Source organism: Pectinophora gossypiella, chromosome 7, assembly GCF_024362695.1.
Source record: "Pectinophora gossypiella chromosome 7, ilPecGoss1.1, whole genome shotgun sequence".
NCBI classification, from domain to species: Eukaryota; Metazoa; Arthropoda; class Insecta; order Lepidoptera; family Gelechiidae; genus Pectinophora; species Pectinophora gossypiella.
Window position 1 is genome coordinate 16535749 of NC_065410.1, and position 22130 is coordinate 16557878.

The 22130-nt window shown below is 40.5% G+C and overlaps 1 protein-coding gene across 1 annotated transcript in view; it reads right to left on the minus strand.

The window, feature by feature from the left end:
- Positions 1-1067: 1067 nt before the first annotated feature.
- The window catches only part of LOC126368425 (protein peste-like), a 59470-nt gene continuing 38407 nt past the window's right edge, over positions 1068-22130 (minus strand). Inside the window, exons 3-11 of the mRNA XM_050012421.1 lie at positions 12797-12941; positions 12090-12250; positions 10669-10884; positions 9958-10086; positions 7855-8026; positions 7354-7432; positions 6571-6694; positions 5776-5849; positions 1068-5200 (exon numbers count right to left, since the gene is read on the minus strand). Coding sequence (XP_049868378.1) covers positions 4942-5200; positions 5776-5849; positions 6571-6694; positions 7354-7432; positions 7855-8026; positions 9958-10086; positions 10669-10884; positions 12090-12250; positions 12797-12941 — 1359 coding nt within the window. The 3' untranslated portion in view covers positions 1068-4941. The remainder of the gene's footprint in view (positions 5201-5775; positions 5850-6570; positions 6695-7353; positions 7433-7854; positions 8027-9957; positions 10087-10668; positions 10885-12089; positions 12251-12796; positions 12942-22130) is intronic.

The following is a 22130-nucleotide window of genomic DNA, read 5'->3' on the forward strand; positions in this document are numbered from 1 at the left end:
TCGCGGCTAATAAATTGTTAGGATGTACTTATACTACGTATATTATATCCTCCTAAGGCCCACGGCCCTAAGTAGTACTAATCCCATTGTTTAACTATTGTGTCTGGAAATCCGTGCCTTAGGAGGATATGACACAGATGCTTTTTAACTCTTCGTCTTCTGCAACACAGACTGGATATGGTGTGAATACGCTCATGATTAGTTCTTTCCACGGTTTGCTTTTTCCATAGTTTCCCACAGCCCAGTGTTCAAATCACGTCGTGGTCACCAGTTTGTCGGCGTGGGTGTGCTGCCGCCAAAGGATGTTTTCGGGGCACCGAACTGAGCATAGTACCCCGCTAGCCACAAGTTGGTAGTGTGACTAGGGATCGACGATCCAACCAGTGTTGTGTTGGAAGTTGTATACAAAATTAGATAGAGGAGCTCATTAACTACCAGAAACACCCCCATGTATGTTCAGCAATTATTTACAGTTTAGGAGATATGACCCATTTTGTACCTTTTTCTAGATTTAACTAACTAACTTCAGAAATAATCATTTTTTCGCTATCCCTTTCTTAATAATTATTTTATTCTACTTAACAACTATGCCTAAGGATATGTACCGCTAGGTGAAAAAATGAAAGCAGTCAAATCAAAGATAATAAAAAAGTTATTGGAAATCAAAGTGAGACTTCGACCAAAATTGTTACCTGTTAATTGTTGGTAATTGTTGTGTGTTGTTGTTAGTGTTGTTGTTATTGTTAAAATTGTTGTATTGTGTGTGTGTGTGTGTTAAAATTGTTGTTGTTATGTGTCCGTGTTGTTGTTGTTGTGTAAAATGTGTTGTTGTTCTTGATGTGTGTATTGTTGTTGTTATTGTGTACGGTTGTTAAAACGTCGCCGAAGAATAATAAACACATGATATTGTCATGGACCCTGAAAGTATTCCTAAAAACTGCTCCAGCCCTCTGCGTTTCCATTCTCTGTCTTTTTTTTACGGTGTCACTAACACCATGTGTACCCCTTTGTAATCTTATTATCCTTCATCCACAACAGAATTAAGGCATAAAATAAAACAATTCGAATAAGATAACGTTTTTATTACAATTTCCTTAATCATTCTTCATAGTTCGGCAAATATTAATGCATTCAACTCTCCTTGTTAAACTTGTGTGTCTCTCGCAGTTTTGTTGGAAGAAACTATTACAAATAAGTTCTGCTGTATGTTTGTCTGTGTCTTTTCTGTTGCATAATGTTGTTTCATCTATACAACAACGTAATATAGTATCACTGTTCTTATTACACTCACTACGCCGGGTCTGCATGATAACCGCGCCGCGCGCGAATTATATCGAGCGTTTCGACCAATAAACGATACGAATGCTATCTACGTAGATGGACGTCAAACGGCTATTGGTCGAAGGCTTCGATATAATTCGCGTGCAGAGCCTACTGGATTAACTACCGTAAAATGCTGTAACTTTGCACGCGATTTGACGTTTATTCTAATCGGAATATCTTATTTCAACTGAAATAGGCAATATTGCACTTACTAGGCAAAGTTACAGCATTTTACGGTATTGAAATCATAATTACCTATCCAAATAAAAAAGGAATAATAAGAAATTATCTGTCTACATTGAAAGTACTTTGTACCTTTAAGTTATTTATTTTTTTGAATGTACTATTATTTTTTGTCACATAATAAAGGGGTTCGAGGTCGGATCTTTTTAGCATGGTATCAGTATTATAATATCTGATCCTCGATCGATAATGAATAGGTCCACGATAGATCTGGGTCTGCATGACAACCAAGCTGCGCGCGACGCGAATTATATCGAGGGCTTAGACCAATAAATGCAGCTAATAGTATCTACGTAGATGGACGTCGAATGGCTATTGGTCAAAGGCCTCTATATAATTCGCGCCCCGAGCAGAGCCTGCTGGTTTCATTGTGAGCCGTTGTGTTAGAAAATCCGCCAGATAGAGCCACTCGACTATACCAACCATGGCATAAGAAGACCAGGTATGCTCAATCCTATGACAAGCCGCCATTGCTAGTCCATTGATGACGTAAGTGTTACCATTCAATTGGTATCTCCAACATTCCAAGGACGCAAATTTTATTATTGAAGATTAAGTGAATTACTGACTAATGTATTTAATTACTATTATTTGCCACACATACAAAAATCATTAAAACTGTACGTAAATCTTTTACTAAAAGTACAAAATTTCCTTGCAAAGTAAATTAAAAACATTGGTCGTGGGTAATTTATTTTTTACGAAATGGCAACCCAGGGTCAGATGACGTCAGCTGGGCTAACCTTGAAATGCTAGCTGTCAGTTTTGAGCATACCTGGTCTTCTTACACCATGATACCAACCTGCCAACCTCCATTATTCCATAGTAAAAAAATCTGATATCTTTAAAAGTCACTCTTAGTTATTGTTAGTAATATATTTAAATCTAAATTGTACTTATTTTAAATGTGATGATTTGGTCCATAACTGCACAAAATAATTTTAATTTATACTTAAATATGATATGAAAATTAGGTAGGTAGTTACCTACTTATATGCGTGCATGTGATTCACAGCCACACTGATAATAACATTTCATGTTATATTTCAATATACAAAAGGAGTATTTAGAGATTACATCTAAGATTCGGATGAAATAACACTTTAAAAACAAATAAAAAACGCCTGAGAAAAATAATATAGCAATGTTTCTCTCCGTCATCGTTCTCTTAGTAAAATACTAGGCGTAAAGTTAATATCGCTTATTCTATCCAACACACTATCACAGAATACAAAAAAATAACGCCTATTATAACTATTGTCTCTAAATTAAACCTATATTATTGTTCCTATTAATAAATGTCATAAAATTACTGAAATACTATGTAAAACGTTGGAATGCGTAAATACTAAGTTTTCATTTTTATTTTGTAGATGATTTTAAAATAAAATGAGTCAACAATACTTTAAGGTGTAAGGGAACTATACTAACTACTCTTAGGAATGATAAAAGTGATATAATTAAAGATACCTATCAACAGGTATATTTTTCATTATAAAAATAATTGTTTATTCTTATCCGCTGTAAAATAGTGCTGCTGCAGTGTGCAGCAAGCTTTAAATAGAAAACACTAGTCCATTAAATACATAGAAAATAGTTGATTTATTTCTACGTACAGTTTAATCTTTGGTCAGTTTGAATAATTACAAAAAATATATAATTAACACGTAGAATACTCGCGAGTACAAGTTCCGCGGATTTAAATGGAACTAATTGACAAGCCAAATCATACAATGGCGCTGATTCCAAAACACATCTAATTTTATTTTAATTTATAAGTATCTGGAAAAGCGAAGTCTTACTATTCAGTAAGTCTATTGGGAAGGAAATTCCCAGTAGTTCAACTGGTAAGACTACTCGGTAAGACTGCTGGGAATAGGAGTTTTTCTTATCCAGCGAAATGGAAAGGGACGGATGACTGACAGGCCAATATAATGATCAAAGTTGACATGCATAAAATTTATGAAACAAACGTCAATTTTAGACAGAAACTCTCAGAAATTTACAATAGCTATATTAACCCGACAAGGTTATGTCGGCAGTACACGTGAAACCAACGAGACGCCTATTTGATTTGCCGGGTTATTAATTCTTTCACTCACTTATTCTAGATTTAACAGCTGTCCAGTCATCTGTCGCATTCCTTTTCGGCGCATAATAAAATGACAAGTATAACTTAAAATGAAAAAATAGGAGGTGTTTACAGGGATCACCGGTTAAAAAGGCCACGTCGAAGCAATTCACCTAAAAAGAAGAACGAAGCAATATTGCAATTTGACATTTGCACAACGAAGCAATATTGCAATGTGACATTTGTGCACATAAAAGTAAGCGCGCAATGCAAACAACTGTCAAATAGCAATATTACTTTTTTAGATGAATTGCTTTAATGTGGCGTTTTTAACCCACCAGTGCCAATGTTACAATAATTATAATGTATACAGATTTAGCATAATATACTGCGATGCCAGCGCACCCAGCCGGTAGACATTTCATGGCGCGAATTCTAGGTAATCTAGGTACACCTGCTTCACATAGTTATGGCACACTCTTTTAACTGGGTTTACTTTATATTGTCTTGTGTTCCCTACTTTACCACGGTAACTTTACCACGGTAATTGTACCACGGTCCGACTAGACAGTACAATTAATGGTACAACGGTACAATTATTGCCACAGCAGCATTAACACGTTGACAGTCCCCATACAAAATGTTCTGACTTCCTTGTAAGTTCCGTATATTACTTAAATTTTTATACTTCCTGTTAAAAACGTAAATAATGAGTCCACCCGCCCTTAGTGCGTACCTGGTCGTTTCTTAGTGACTCATGTGTGGGTCACGGACCGTCACGTCCCGTATATGGGTCACAGGACTGTCAACGTGTTAATATTATTGTCTAATGGTACCAAGGTCACATGGCGTTTTTGTCTGCCTTATCTTATAAAGATAATGTCCTATGTTATGGTCATATTTTAAAAATATTCAATTGTTTATAGATGTTTTCATATAGCTATCTGTTTAATACCACTCGTGAAATAATGGAAACAGTACCATTGTCGTTATATATATTTCTTTTTATTTTAGTTATAGCTAGATTATATCGTTTCTTATTCCCCGCCGGACGCCACATAATTTTCCGTAGCGTTACTGAACTATCACCAATCAAGCTTCTTTCTTATTCAACTATAATACCTTATACATCAATGTTCTAATTCTCTTTTCATTATTTAGGTATAACTGCGGGGACTGCACGGTCACGCTGTCGCGCGCGGTGCGACGAATAGGCGTATGACGTAGACAGTATTTGCTTATGTTGACCAAAATGCGCGTTATTCATCGCATCGCGCGCGATTCAAACTGACAGGGTTTTTTCCTCATTTCGGATTTAGTTTCAACTCCGCCTCGTCTTTCGGCTTCTCAAATTTCAAATCATGCTGTACATGCTTCCTCATGCACCACGTCGCCATGGCAACGAGCACGGCGAACGCGAGCGCTGCGCACGCGCACACAGTCGCGCCCCAATCCAAGGTGGCGCGCACGATGCGGAGCTCCGCGGAGATTTGTTCGTCTATCAACACTTTTTCTTGTACCCAGAAGACTGGGAACAGCATTCTTGGTACGTTTTCGAAGAGACTGGAAATAAAAAGAAAATCATTCGTTAAGAAGAAGTCATCGTGATGAAGGAGTTTTAATTAAATAACGCGTGTATTGTCTGGCTAGCGAAAGCTGCCCAAGTGAAACGGCTAAAATAAAAAAAAAAGCTGAAAGTACTAAGTAAACACTGCTCAAGTGGAGTTGATACTTGATGCTACGGAAAATTACATTCCCGGCCACACTTGGGTTTGAAATAGCTACCACGATAGATTTCTTATTCATCATCTCCCTAGTGTTATCCAGTTTTCACGGAGTCCGAGAGGACAACCCGAGTTGAGAACCTAACCTGAAGATTTGGCAGGTCCGGTTTTTTACAGAAGCGACTGCCTGTTTGACCATTCAACCCGGGAAATAAAGCCCATAGAGGTTAGGTCACATACCTCTGAAACGCATTTCTCACGATGTTTACAATTTCGAAAATCATTGGTTTAGGCCCGTGCTGGATGTGAACCTGCAACCTCTCGATGTAAATTAACCGTTTTTGCAACTGAGCTACCACGGGACTCAAGATGAATTTCTTATTATCTTAAGGAATTAATGATTGTTCGACTCACGCTATGTTTGGGCTTGGCTCTATGAGTACGTTGACTTGGAATCGCGCCGCTACTTCTAAAGGGATTCCGAGCTTCTGAAAGAGGAAAGAATAATTATTTACATAGATACGTACATACCGGGTCTCCGTACATGAATAGCGGCATAGAAGGAAAAAGTGTCAAAAATTAAAAAAAAACCCCCGACCAGAAAAAAAGTACGCTAACAGCAGACGGTCTGCTCAGTGGTTCCAGAAGACATTAGTGTTTCAAATGTCAGATCCCACATATGCTTGCAAGCAAACTGAGCGTGTAACAAACGACCTGATGACCTTGAAGACCTGAACCGATTTCCACCAAACAGAGCTAAACTCTCGACTGATATACCTTTCAAACAAAAAAAACCGCATTAAAATCGGTTCATATGATTGGGAGCTACGATGCCACAGACAGACACATACACATTTACACAGAAACACGTCAAACTTATAACACCCCGTCGTTTTTGCGTCGGGGGTTAAAAATAAAAGCACTTCCCTTGTTCTCATTAATGAATGTTACTACAGCACTAGTGAATACCTTAATGAAAAGCTTCCTTCTCTTTTAAACTTGTATTTTGTTGTGCCCGAAAGGGTCTGTGAAGTGAAACTCATGGGTAACTCACCAACTTGTACACCATCATAGTACTTATGCGAATAAAAAATATTGAATATATTGTCTTCTGTATTTCCGAATGCATATAACCCGGGTGCTTTCAAGGCCAGAGTGAACAGGCATCTTCGAGTGAAAGAGAAAGGTAAAAACAAAAAAAATGCTTACAGGCTCGATGGCGAAATAGAACTCGTGTTTTTCAGGGTCAGGGTTCAGTCCTGTCACCATGTCGAGTAGTACCGGATCACCATGCAGGAAATGTGGCAGAGAGATGAACGCCGGCGAGCCGAACCTGGGGACACAATATTGCATTTTAGGCTTAGATACGTTTTTGTCTTAGATGTGTTTTACGTGGTATGTTCTGTGAAGCGCGTGTAGACGACTTCCACGCGATCATGTGTAAGCATATGCCAGCAGAAGTAAGCCATATCCCGCTCCCGTTGCTGCTATCATCTAGGTCTCGGCCTTATTTACTTTGAGGACAGCTAGCAATGCCAAGTAGACAGCGTCGTACAATGGAACGGTTCCTCAGAACATGGAACACTTCATGTCTTGATCAATACCATTTCCACAGCCAAATACTGGGGAGCGCACTACACATATCAAGAATCAGAATCATTTATTCAACGTAATTATCGTAAATAAACTTGTTGAAGGTCAATTTAACATTTTTGAATCTACGTCATTTGGCAAGGTGTTATGGCTGAGGAGAAGAAATGACAAGCAACTGCAACAGCAACCCATCTTTTAAATCTTTTCTTTGTCGTATGGGTTGCGCCAATATCAACAAGACTGGTCTACCCTGGTCAGCAGCGCCGTATCTAGAGGAGAGCGACTGGGTTTTGTATTTTGAGGGGCTGACGGGCGCTATTTTGAGGTCTCGCACCACATAATTATTTGCTAGGGCCACCACTGATTGCGAACATTAGCTTACGTAAGTTGTATCCTAACCTGCAGGCAGACACGTTCATGACGCCACTCCAGGCACACTGGCCATTGCAGAAACAAGTGTTGGATGGTGACAGCGTCGCTGTGAAACAGGAAACATTCTATTAATCATAAATTCCCTACCGTTATCCCGTATTTCACAAGTTCGTGTCATGTCTGACGCATACGATTCAAGTTTTAACAATGTTCGAGGGGGGGTGAGGTAATCCCAGCTCAGAAACTGTTGGGGAGCGGATAGTTGCCGTTCTATACATAGTAGTATTATTCCTTATTCTATGCCTGAAGATTGGATAAGTTTAGTTTTTTTTACAAAAGCGACAGCCTGTTTGACCAACTGTAGATACTGGTAAACATGCTCGTCTCGGTTTGACAACACTTGCTGGTCAAACCTCGACCAAATCAGAAGACTCGACGAATCATTGTTTGAAGTCTTTGGCGGATATTATTGATCCAACCTCTACTTTGACCAAGATTGGCGAGGTTAGATACGAGAGAATTACTTACAGTTGTCAAAGCTGCGTTGTGAGAGAGCATATTTATGGTACTCCAGCCCCGCGATCTCCCCACTGTGCACGTAGTCCATGTGCACTGTGCGACACAGGTCTGGCACGAACATCATCAGTTGCGAATCCTCTGTTAGGTTGCGGGGAAGGAACTCGCCTGCACTGCCTGCCAGCTGAAGAAAGACAGAAGAGTTGTAAATGAAAATCATTTATGCGGCGATGCCCTAAAAGTTAAGTCACACACAGACACAATTACATGACACAAACACGTAGAAGCATAAACACAAGGAAATTTAAAAGGCCACGTTAATCGCATTCCAGTGCCGAAAACAATTTGGGTTGTCTGATAATTCCCTTAGGATGTTATTCTGACTACTTACATCTCATTCTGTGCATCAGGGAAGCAATTTGTTGTAAGTGGAGCAATTAATTATCGTAGTGTTTGAATACCCAGGCACCCGTGGTCCAGTGGTTTGAGCCTCACGAACCGGAGGTCCCGGGTACAAATCCCGGTGGGGACATATCACAAAAATCACTTTGTGATCCTTAGTTTGGTTAGGACATTACAGGCTAATCACCTGATTGTCCGAAAGTAAGATGATCCGTGCTTCGAAAGGCACGTTAAGCTGTTGGTCCCGGTTACTACTTACAGATGTACGAGGGGAGGTCAAAAAGTTCGCGGAATGGAGAGGTTGGAGGGGGTTGGTTTGCTCGTACAGGTAGCCGCTAGTTGCATACCTCATTAACAGTATATGTACCAAGTTTGAAGCAAATCGGGTCATTAACGTTTGAACTATCGACCAGCAAACAAGTGAATCGGGAAGAACTCAGCGAATATGGAGAAAATTGAACACCGCGCCGTCATTAAGTTCCTCACCAAGCAAGGAAAATCCGCTCAGACGATTTTTCAAGAGCTGTTAGCAGTTTACGCGGACTCTGCCCCTGGTAAAACCATGGTTTACAAGTGGCATAGTCTTTTCAAGCAAGGAAGAGAGTCGATTGAAGATGACCCCCGCTCCGGACGGCCCATTGAGGCCACCACACCGGAAATCATCGAAAAAGTAGAGAAACTTGTATTAGAAGATACCCGCTTGAAGAAGAAGCAGCTTGCAGCAATGGTCGGTGTATCCGAAACAAGTATTTTAAATATCCTACATCAACATCTTGGGATGACTAAGGTCAGCGCAAGATGGGTTCCAAGAATGCTCACGCCACTTCAAAAAAGCGAGCGTGTCGAGTGTTCTCGCCAGTTTTTAGAGCTCTGTGGAGAGAATAAGGAAGAAGTTATGGCCCGGATTGTTACTGGAGATGAAACCTGGGTTCACCACTATGAACCTGAGTCGAAGCAAGAGTCGATGCAGTGGCATAAAAAAGGCACACCTCCTCCAAAGAAGTTTAAGGTGTCACAATCGGCCGGAAAGATCATGGCCACTATTTTTTGGGATACAGAAGGTATTTTGCTGATTGATTATAAAGATCGTGGTGTGACTATAACGGGACATTACTACGCTTCTTTACTGGATAGATTGAAAGAGGCTATCAAGGAAAAAAGAAGAGGAAAGCTGTCAAGAGGTGTGCTCCTTTTGCACGACAACGCACCCGTCCACACGTGCCATGTTGCGACGGCTGCCATTCACCGATGCGGGTTCGAAAAATTAAACCACCCGCCTTACAGTCCAGACTTGGCCCCCAGCGATTATTATTTGTTCCCAAAAATGAAAAAGGAACTGCGTGGACGAAAATTTGGCGATGATGAAGAAGTCAAGTCTGCAATTTCGGCCTATTTTGACAGCAAAGAGAAATCTTTTTTTTATGATGGAATAAACAAATTATTTGATAGATCCGGAAAATGTGTTAAGGTTAAGGGAGAATATATTGAAAAGGAAAAATAGTTTCGTGTTTAATTTCGACCCCCTTCCCCCTCATTCCGCGAACTTTTTGACCTCCCCTCGTAAGTCAGTAGTCGTTACATGAGCCATGTCAGGGGCCTTTGGCGGCTCAATAGTAACCCTGACACCAGGGTTGATGGGGTTGCTTATCCACCTCACAACCCACACGATAGAAGAAGAAGAATACCCAGGCGAAGTTTCATGTTCTAATGTACCTGAGCACAGTGTCCGCTGTAGTAGGGGATGTGGTCTTCGTGATTCCACCGCAGGATCTGCCCCGGCAGCGCCCCGTCAACTCCCGTCGATATCTCCACGTACCCGTCAGTGTCTAGGGAGTTGTTACGCTGGAATTACAACAATTCTTAATTAAATATAGTTATTTTGAGAGTGATATACCACAGATTTGGGGGGGGGAGGGAAGGGAAGAAGAATCTGTAGGGAAGAAGAAGTATTTTCTAACAACTTCTTCCCTACGGATACGTCGAGTGTTATGTCTGGTCTTGTGTTATTGGAACTTACACTAGCCGAAACTTTATATCTTCTTCCTATCGTGTCGATGACAAACTAAATAGTATCGGCCCAAAATCTGGCAACACGTATGGCGCTATCTGCAGCGATCCTCCTGCGTGCAGCTGTTCGGGCACGCAGGACACGATGTAAGATGTTCAATCGTTTGGGGAACAGTGCCGTACTTGCACTTTAAGTCCAAAAACTTGATTAAAGAACTAATATAACCCTTAACTCCGTTTTATTTTTGTTTTGTTTGTTATTAGTCTATTTCTGTACTATAAGTAACTGTTTTGTTTATGGTGTAAATATTTTTTAAAATTTATTCATAAAATCGATGGGTCGTGTAAGATTTGTTTAAATCGACTTACAAGCAAAATATAGAATAATATACAACCCTCTCAAAAAACAACTCTTACCCCATAAAACCACCCGAACCGGTCTACAGGCGGTGCGCCTCCAGTGGCACTGGGTGGCAGACTTTTAGCCAGGTCCAGTAGCGGGTCCTCGTAACCCTCGAACAGGATCTCCCCAGCCAGCTTGGATACGGAGATGCCCTGGCCAAACATCGCCAGGCCCATGGACAGGCCTTTCTGGCGGAGGAAGCCCCAGTCCCTGGATCTGTAGACGGCTGACTGGAAAGGAATTTGGAAAATGAAATGTATTTTTTTCTACGGTGTGCAATTATAGACGGCGATACGATTCACAACTTATCACGTTGTTCTAGAGAAAGCTCGGTGAGGTGTGGGTACTTAGTTCCTCTTGCGTTGTACCTCTGCCTACCCCAATTGGGATATAGTCGTGAGCTTATGTATGTTCAGAATTATAAGCATAATCCCATATTATACATTTTAATCCAAACCGTTTTAAAAACAAAAAGTGACCAAGTCCAGGGATCGGTATCTAATAGTCTGTTATCAATCCCTAGTTGTTCACACATTTACAAGGAATATTTTAAAGTGATCAAAGACTCGCGATCATTGTTCAAGTGGTTACTTGTACGTTTGTCTTTTGACGTCTTACGAATATGACTGTTTAAGGGGAGTCCATCATCATTACGTAATAGCGGTCACGATAACAACATCGCAGCAACAACAGATTTTTGTGAACATTTTTTAATCCCACAACTTTTATTCGCTGAGCTGTCGTTAAAAGTTGTAGGGTCCTAATCCGTGGTTAGGTTATGTAACGGAGGGTTTTTGAAAGATTTGTTTGATAACATCGATTGAAGTTTATATACTAACTTTTTTTTAATTTGCCGTTGTCCCCTTGTAATATTTTTGTTGCTTTAGCATATAAATTGTCAAGGACCTGACGATGTACATTTACGTAGACTCTCTCTGTACTCTTAGACTGCATTCGCTTGCTATGTCTATTAATAGAGGCTTGCATTTTATGTAATTAGCCATCAGAGGCATTTCGCGGCTCAAAAATAACTCTGGTCAAAGGTAAGTTTGGTTCGCCTTACAACTCACACGATAAGCAGAAGAAAGTAATTATGTTATGTTAGTGGGCTCAGATTTCCGCATTTAGACTCTAAGACAGCTGTTGTTGATTCATAGGCCAATCTAACTCCTTCCAGAAGCTCAGAACTCTCCTAGGGTTTTCACAGGCTTCGTGGAGCGATCCTAATCCTTTGAAGATTTGTATCCGTAGTGCTATCACTCCTGTTTCTTCTGCATCCAGATAGCCTCTGCAGAGTGAACAGTCTGTTAACCCTAAATTGAATAGATGTTTATAAAATGAATATCGGCCCGTGATGTTGCTCACTACTATTCGAAGATCGTTACAGATTAAGAAAAGCAGTGGACGAAGATCTTGGATCATTTGAAATACTTACAGCAGCAATTACATTGAGCGTGGTGATGTTGTCCTTCAAAGTGCCGTTGCTGGTGGCGGCGTCAAAGAAGAACCGGCGTAGTGTACGGTACGCCAGCGAGCCGTTGTGGTTGTGCCACGTCACGTTCACGTGCTGCCGGACTTCACGGAAGCGATATGGACCTGGAATAGAGACAGAAAGTTAATAGAGTGGAGTACCCACGCCAATATGGCTACGGTCGGTGCTCTAACATAAGCAGCCATTTGCCTTAACAGTGCCTGTAAAGCAGTTTGGCGGCGAGGGTGTGCTGCCGCCAAAGGATGTTTTCGGGGTACCGGACTGAGCATAGTACCCCGCTAGCCACAAGTTGGTAGTGTGACTAGGGATCGACGATCCGACAGTGTCGTGTTGGAAGTTGTATATATGCGTCTTGCTGTGTAAACTTCGATATCGCGTTTCACGACTGCATGAAGACTGCATTACTGAATGTGGCGCCATCTGTTGCATGTGAGCGGAACTAGGTGGCCAACTAGTTGGGTCCGCTACAACAATATTATTAGGCGTGAGTTTATGTCTGTATGATCGAACTATATATAGGCGATAGACTCAATCCATGTTACTAAAGACTTCACATACAGGAAACTTACTTCATCTTGCGATGGATGTATCTCTGATTACCCGAATTAGAAAGTAGTCTTTTAGTAATGTATGTTAAAACCCAGGCTTACCCAGCTGCACCATGTTGGGCACCTCCTCAGGAAACTTGTCAGCGTTGGTCCAGTTGAAGAGGTAGACTTCGAAGTAGAGAGGGATGGAGTCTGGTGGCTGCTTCCACTGGTGATACGAGCGAGACGTTGGGGTCATCGTCAGTTGCTGTGGACAGCATAACAGCTGATGTTAGACAAATCTTTATCGTGTGGGTTGTGAGGTGGATTACCAACCCCATCAACCCTGGTGTCAGGGTTACTATTGAGCCACTGAAGGCCCCTGACGTGACTCATGTAACGACTACTAACGTACATCAGTAAGTAGTAACTGGGACTAACGGCTTAACGTGTCATCTTTCTTTCGGACAATCAGGTGATTAGCCTGTAATGTCCTATAACCAAACTAGGGATCACAAAGTGATTTTCGTGATATGTCCCCACCGGGATTTGAAAAATAAGGCAGTGGTTTCCCTCTTGCCTCCCGCCTGCAGTACTTTGTCTGACGCGAGTGGCCTGTCCTGTCCTCCGCCTCTGAATAGTACTGACAGTTGCCCTCTCTCAGGTATAATCGTCATAAATATTGTTTGAAAATAGAAACTTGTTCTTAAATAGCCACCTTTTAGGTGGATACTGCATCCAGTATTTCAGGTTGTATACAGATTAATATTTACTGATGTGAGTGAGTAATCGTTACATGAGCCACGTCAGGGGCCTTTGGCGGCTCAATCATAACCCTAGCACCACGGTTGATGAGGCTGGTATTCCACCTCACAACCCACACGATAATAAGAAGAGTCAAATGCCAAATATCCGAAACGTTAGAAGGATTAGCGAACATTGGCTGCGAAGGTGATTGCTTATTGATGTGCCGTTCGATTAATGACCTTAATCGATGACATCAACGATCAACTGTCTTGTCTGGAAACATTGATGATTATGAAAGTACTAATTGTCTAACTGACTCTGTGATGTCACTATTGGTTTGAGGATCTGGGGGCATAGAATAAGGGAATAATACTACGTATAGAACGGTAACTCCCCGCTCCCCACCAGCGCAGCGTCTGAGCTAGGTTTACCTCCCCCCCCTAGAACATAGTCACACACATAGATGCGCGTGTACGATAATGTCAATGTGTAGTGTCTGTGTAAAACTAGGTTATTTGTATGAAGTGTCCGGGGTGTGCTGGGGGGTTAAAGATAAGATAAGATATTTATTGCATTCCTGATGTTTTTACAGAGGTCTTAAATGTAAAGCACAAACAGGAACCCTGTAAGGGCACTACAATAACTTTTTTTTTAATTTGCTATTTAATTTATTTTTATGACGTGACGTATTGTAGATTTGCCGCAGATGGCATTAATTACTTGGCCGGAGCGCTGAAGGCTCTCACCCGGTACAACGTTTAACATATAAAAGTAAGTGCACAATGCAAACACATGTCAAATTGCAATATTGCTTTCTTAGATGAATTGCTCCGATGTGGCCATTCTGCCCCCCTGAACTGATCAAATAGGTTCAAAGAATTGGAGTCAACCATTCCAATATTGACAAGTGGATATTAATTGGGATATCTTATTGCTAGGATCGTGTTACGCCGTCTATTTGACCACAGGTCAACTGAGCCGTGGGGCGATGATCAACAGCTTATAGATTCAATGGGGTCAATAGATATATATCAGCCGAACTGGAGGGAAATAAAACAAGTTATATTAAACAACATTTAGAAGCGGAGACCAATAACTATATAACAAGATTTTAAATAAGGTAGATATACCTAACTTTAATCAATCGACGAGCCTGTACTGGTTTAACAAATAAAATGTATTAGCATTTATACCTATTGGCATTTTTACGAATCACACCTGCTTAATTAATATAATCTACGTAAATAAAATTGAATTGAGGTTTAAAAAAACAAACAACAAAGTTGCTATCGGAAACTTACGTTTGTTTATATATCAATTAATATACATTATAGTTACAGAATGATTGTTCTGTTTACGAGATCAGCTTATTGTAGGACGGTAACCTGTTACTATGTCACTATAATGGCCACGATTCCTGCAGATCCCTTCTAAATTTATTTTAAGTTATATAATATAGCGACCCGCCCCGGCTTCGCTCGGGTGCAATGCTGAGGTAAAAATGAAATTATTTACGAAATAACATTAAAAACCTCAAAAATAACAGTATTTTTCCACTATTTAATGGATGTTATTATATATATAAACCTTCCTCTTGAATCACTCTATCTAATAAAAAAACCGCATCAAAATCCGTTGCGTAGTTTTAAAGATTTAAGCGTACATAGGGATATAGGGATAGAAAAAGCGACTTTGTTTTATACTATGTAGTGAAGTTATAGTTTTGCGTGGTGGAGTATGCTCCATACCCCCTCCGGTTGATTGAGAGGTCCTGTGCCGAGCAGTGGGACTTGTATAGGCTGTTTATGTATGTTTTCTAAGTGATGTTTGATTCCAATTATGCGAGGGTGTCAAACGAAAACGATTATACCGTCCCAACACTCCCAAACCCCAATAACATTATAATAAAATGTTCATGAATTACGTCACAAAATCCTTTAACTCTTAAATAATGATCGGGACGCATGGGCCCCGCCGCTAGGCGAGCTGGGAGTGAAACTGGAGATCATAGTTTTCTTTCTAGACTTATACTCTATTAAAACACGTAATAACGGGTTCTTACCGCGTTTAAAATAGGAATATGAGACTCCCGATATTTCGACACTGTTGCAAGTGTCATGATGATGACCCGGAGGATGACCTGGAGTCATCCCGTGATCATGGCACTTGCAACAGTGTCGAAATATCGGGAGTCTCATATCCCTGCTATAAACGTGGTAAGAACCCGTTATTATGTGTTTTAATTATGATAATAACCGCGTAAACTTAAAACCATTATACTTTAGGTTTAAAGAATATTTATTTCTCAACACAAGACATACAATGTCACTTATATGAGAAAAAAGTTATAACAATAAAATGTAGGTGAGTCAAATATTATGACACCTCACAGATACAGTAGAATATTAAGAAAACAACGACACATTCACCGAATCCACCTAGGTATTTTAAACACCAATAGTTTTGAAGTGAAGATTAATATTTGTTTGTAGATATATATTGGGCAAGTTTGGTTTTAAATGTGGTGAATGAGTCTGCCTTTTTTATGTGTTTAGGTAGGTTATTATACAGCTTTGCTCCGTCAAAAGTAAACATTTTTTTGCCATAGTTGGTCCGAGTCTTGGGTAGAACAATAAAACTGGCTCGTCGTGTCAAGCGCTTGTGTATTTGTTTTGACTGTATGAATGTTATCGATGTGTGTATGCTTTTGTTTATCACCTTCCGTACGAGAATGCAAGTATGGTAAACGTATAGTTGTTTTAAAGTCATTAGGGCTGTCTCTTTATATATCTTAGCCGTTGAAGTGAGGTACGGATAATGAAATAACAGTTTGATAAGTTTATTTTGAGCGACTTGCAGTTTAGCTATTTTCGTTTTACATGTACCGCCCCATATTTCAATTAGATAAATAAGATGTGATTTTATTAATGAGTTGTAAATAGTGTAACGTATCTTGCGCGGTATACAGCAAACCATATTACGTAACATTCCCATCAAGGAAGCCAGTCTTTTTTTGATGTGATCTATATGTGAATTAAATGTTAAGCGACTATCAATGTAAAGGCCCAGATATTTTTCCTGATTTTTTTCTTGGATAGGAACACTTTCAATTGTCAATGGTGTGAACGTGGGAATTCTTTTATTTTTTCCTGCAAATATTATAAATGATGTTTTTGCTATATTGATGGTTAGTAAATTACGTTTCATCCAGCTAGATAATGTATCAAGATCTTTTTGAGCTCGTGCAACTATGTCATGAATAGATGGTCCAAAGTAAAATAGGCATGTGTCATCTGCATAAAGGGTTATGTGGCCATGCATGCCTATGTCGTTAATGTCATTGACGTATATTGAAAACAACAGTGGGCCCAGAATAGATCCCTGCGGTACTCCGAATGTAATTGGTAAAGCTAGACTTTGTTGACCGTTAATTTTTACAATTTGTTGTCTATCCTTAAGGTAAGAATCGAACATTTTCAGCGCAGCACCCTCCAAACCAATTCCTTCGAGCTTTTGCATTAGTAAATCATGACTGACGGTATCAAATGCCTTTTTTAAGTCAATAAAAACACCAAGAACTATGTTCTTACTATCAACGTTAAGTCTTATACTTGTTACTAAGTCGATGGTTGCAGCTAGGGTATTGCTCTTTGGTCTAAACCCAAACTGGCGATCTGAGATAAAATCGATAGATTGCAAATAGGTGTCCAATCTTTGATGAAGGACTTTCTCAAGGATCTTGGGTTTATGTGTGTTGAAGATGGTACCTATGTGTGTATATGTGATTCGCAGCATGGAGCACTAAAATTGGCTCGGAATCCAATTCATAGACAATTGATACAATGTGGTTTCCAGGATTAATGACAATAGGCTCGCATATACATGGGACTTAAACTTAGCTGGCGAGAAGTGGGTGTATATATTACACCTCTGCCTCCCCCTTCGGGGATACACGCGTGATGTTATATTAAGTTACTTATCAAATACATAACAAGGAATTCTGACAAACATGATCCATAATAACATTTCTAAGAACCACGTTCTCGAGAGGAGAGCCGTTACGAAATAGGTACGTTTAAGTATGTTATATAACTTATTCTATCGTGTGGGTTGTGAGGTGAATTACCAACATCATCAACCCTGGTGTCAGGGTTACTATTGAGCCGCCAAAGGCCCCTGACATGGCTCATGGACCGACTACTTACTTACATCAGTAAGTAGTAACCGGACCAACGGCTTAACGTGTCTTCCGAAGCACGGATCGTCTTACTTTTTGGACAATCACGTGATCAGCCAGTAATGTCCTAACCAAACTAGGGATCACAAAGTGATTTTTGTGATATGTCCCCACCGGGATTCGAACCCAAGACCTGCGGATCGTGAGCCCAACGCTCAACCACTGGACCACGGAGGCCGTTATATAACTAATTCCACTATATCCGTGGAAATGAATGTCAAGTTCACGAGGCTCAATAACAAATATCACCAACTGTTGTGTAACAGTCACCTGTTAGGCACTTATTTGCCGGACAATCCAAATAACATCATTACTTATCATCATCATCAGCCCATTAACGTCCCCACTGCTGGGGCACGGGCCTTCCCTATAGACGGATAGGGAGATCGGGCCTTAAACCACCACGCGGGCCCAGTGCGGATTGGTGGTTATTAACGACTGCTAATGCAGCCGGGACCAACGGCTTACCGTGCCTTCCGAAGCACGGAGGAGCTCGAGATGAAAACTTTTTTTTTTTTTGTGGTCACCCATCCTATGACCGGCCTCTGCGAAAGTTGCTTTACGTCAACAATCGCAGACCGAGCGCGTTTACCGCTGCGCCACCGAGCTCCTCGCGCCACCGAGCTCCTCATTACTCATATTCGTTTTAAATATTTTAACTTTAATTTATATAAAAACAGGGTGTTAACGACGTCGTAACGAAAACTTTGAGGGATGATTCTGACCGTGATTCTGAGTTGATATCAAGTGGAATTTTCCGTAGCAAAATTCATGATCTTTTTTAGATTTTTTGAAACCACTTGATATTAACTCAGAATAATATCCTGAATCATTCCTCTCAGTATTCGTTACGATGTCACTTACATCCGGTACAAGTACATACAGGTAGCCATACAAGCACGTGTGGGTGTTAGTGACACCGTAACAATTACTGACGGGGATGATTTAGACCATGATTCTGAGTTGATTTATTTGTTGTATTTACTTTATTGTCTGCATTCAGCTGCTTTTCACCCCGACCGTGTCGTAATCAAAGGTCGTAATAGGTTACTTGACAACCTAGTCAAATGAGATACATTTTACGAAACGTCACAACGAAAGTTTTGACAGGTCCGGGTTTTTACACACAGAAACGACCACATAGACCGCCAAACAGAGCGAAATGGGAAAGAGTCATCATCATCAATTTAAGAGTCACGCTCTTGTCGGTGTAGCATTTAAAATACTCTCCATGCTACTTTAAGAAAAACGAAAAAAAAAAGAAAAAAAGAAAGAAAGAGGGAAGAGTATAAAATTGAAAACGCTAAGTCTGACTTTATATATGTATCTATGTATTACATAAGAGTAACCAATTTGTCATCCAACTCCGATGTCACTGAATCCTAAGGGACACATCTTGAAGTAGGTCGAGCAGTCAGCTGACTGAGGATTGATATATTTAGGAATGTTTAAAGATTATTTAATATAGGACGATGTCGTTGCTATTTATGGAAGTAACCTCTGTGGCCTCTGTGGTCCAGTGGTTGAGCGTTGGACTCACGATCCGGAAGCTCCGATTCGAATCCCGACGGGATATATCACAGAAATCACTTTGTGGTCCCTGGTTTGGTTAGGACATTACAGGCTGATCACCTGATTGTCCGAAATTAGATGATCCGTGCTTCGGAAGGCACGTTAAGCCGTTGGTCCCGATTACTATTTACTGATGTGAGTGAGTAACCGTTACATGAGCCATGTCAGGGGCGTTTGGCGGCTCAATCATAACCCTGATACCAGGGTTGATGAGACTGGTATTCCACTTCACAACCCACACGATAAGAAGATGGAAGTTACGTAAAAAATACGTAAGGACCACTTGCAGCCACATTTGGTTACTAATTAAACTGAATAGATATGATTAACTATCCTAAGCCGTGCGAAGTTGTGGTGGCCCAGTTGGTAGAACGCTATCCTCTCACTTTAAGGTCGCAGGTTCGAATCCAGCACAGGCCTAAACCAATGGTTGTCGAATTTGTTTTCGAATTCATGTTTGGATCATAAATGATTATCACGTGCTCAGCGGTGAGGAAACCTACATTCCCGAGAAATGCATTTTCGGAGGTATGTGACCTAACCTGTATTGGGATGGGTTTCCCTTCGCGGGTTGGAAGGTCAGACATGCAGTCGCTTCTGTAAAACCCGGACTTGTCAAATCTTCAGGTTAGGTAAGCGGACCCTGTGAAAAACGGATAATGATGATATGCCGAGAGATATTCTGGAAGAACTGTAAAGTAAGTAGGTGTCTGCCAGGAACAGTATCACGGTCCGAAGATCCGTGGTTCGGAAGGCACGTTAAACCGTTGATCCCGGCTACTATTTATATATAAGTAGTCGTTACATGAGCCATGTTAGGGGCTTTGGCGGCTCCACCTCACAACCCACACGATAGAAGAGAAGAGTATCACGGTTTAATAGACACCTAATTAATATAATACGTTCACAGAACTTAGTGAATGGCGGTTATAGTAAGGCTTCGTGTCACGTGAGCATTGACTAATTGAATTTAACGCAATTTGGTTGATATCGTTCACGTGGCCGCGTATAGTGGGGGCGTCAAGGGCGAGGTTGGATCCTAGGTGTCACGGATCGAAGGCCAAAACGGATTAACACATATTCATACTACTATGAATGGAGGTAGCACGGAGAGCCAACGCTCACTAGGGTATACATAAACAACCTATATTAGTGAGTTGCGAGGTGAATTACCAACCCCATCAACCCTGGTGTCAGGGTTTCATTCAGCCGCCCAAGGCCCCTGACATGGCTCATGTAACGACTACTAACTTACATCAGTAAGTAGTAACCGGGACCAACGGCTTAACGTGCCCTCCGAAGCACGGAATCATCTTACTTTTTCGGACAATCATGTGATTCAAGCCTGAAAAGTCGTTACCAAACAAAGGACAGTCTCACAAAGTGATTACGACAATGTCCCCATCGGGAATCGAACCCGGACCTCCAGATCGTGAGCCTAACGCTCTAACCACTAGACCACGGAGGCTGTTTGAGGCCACTAGGGTATAAGGATTGATAATTCTTTCAAATATAATCCTTTCAGACGACGCCGGCGTCGCGAACTGAGATTCGCCCCCAGTTGGCACCCCCAGGCTTGTTGACTTTACTTTTTATAACGGGTGAGAATGGGGTGTCCCTTAAGTTGCATAAAATTAATAACCCTATTTTGAAAATCCATAACAGATGAACATCGGAAATTACCCGGTACCAAACGCCGAACTTCGATTTATCTGAATCGTTTTCAAGTCGCCGAAGTTCGGCGAATTAGCCGGTAGGCCCCCAGACTTGACATAACTGTAATTTGCATACCAATTAGAATGAATAACTTAAAAATATATAATTATCATTATTACGCATATTAATGAAAATCCATAATTTTAAAAATTATAACTTTAAAATTCATAGCTTATAAAACAATAAATCTGCAAATCCATAATATTAACATAATAATTATGTAGTTAATACCCCTTCAGCGCTCCCCATTTGTCCGGCCAAGTAGTTAATGCCATCTGCGGCAAATCTACAATAAGTCACGTCAAAAAAAAAAAAAAAAGACAGCATTACAGATTGTAGTTGTACTAGGTAGGTATGAATAAATTGAAAGAGTGGTACCTAATGGTAAAATCAACATTTACAATAATATCGTCATATTCGTCATCAAACTGTTTTATTATTTGCATTATATTAAGAGTATGGGTTCCAACTTTTATGGGTACTAAAATTAAGGGTGTTAATTATATATTTTTAATCATTATTTATATTGACATTATGTATATTAAAGATATACATTTTAAATATATATATTTTAAAGTTATGGATTTTAATGATTATGCATTTAAATGATTACGGATTTTCAATATAGTTCAATGGTTTTTCAATTATGGATTTTAATATAGACCCCCCCAGGCTTGTTGACTTTACTTTTTATAACGGGTGAGAATAGCCTCTGTGGTCCAGTGGTTGAGCGTTGGACTCACGATCCGGAGGCCCAGGTTCGAATCCCGATGGGGACATATCACAAAAATCGCTGTGTGATCCCTAGTTTGGTTAGGACTTCACAGGCTGATCACCTGATACTGTAATGTCGTGAAATTTAAATTAAATAATAACTGCTTTACTGAATCATAATCTTAATCTTAGCAACAGGGTTGAAGCCCACACAATTCAATTAGGCCTATCTGATGCAAGTCTGTCTGAACATTTCTCTGACCAGGGTTGCATCATGCAGCCTGCGCTTGTAAGGGTTGGCAGGGGCTTATCGTAGTCTGAGCCTAATGCGTGTAATGAGTGCTAAATGCCCGTGACCGATATATATGAAGACAGCGAGGATTGAAAGTGATAAACGCACTGATTGAGGAGCTCGGTGGCGCAGCGGTAAACGCGCTCGGTCTGCGATTGTTGAAGTTAAGCAACTTTCGC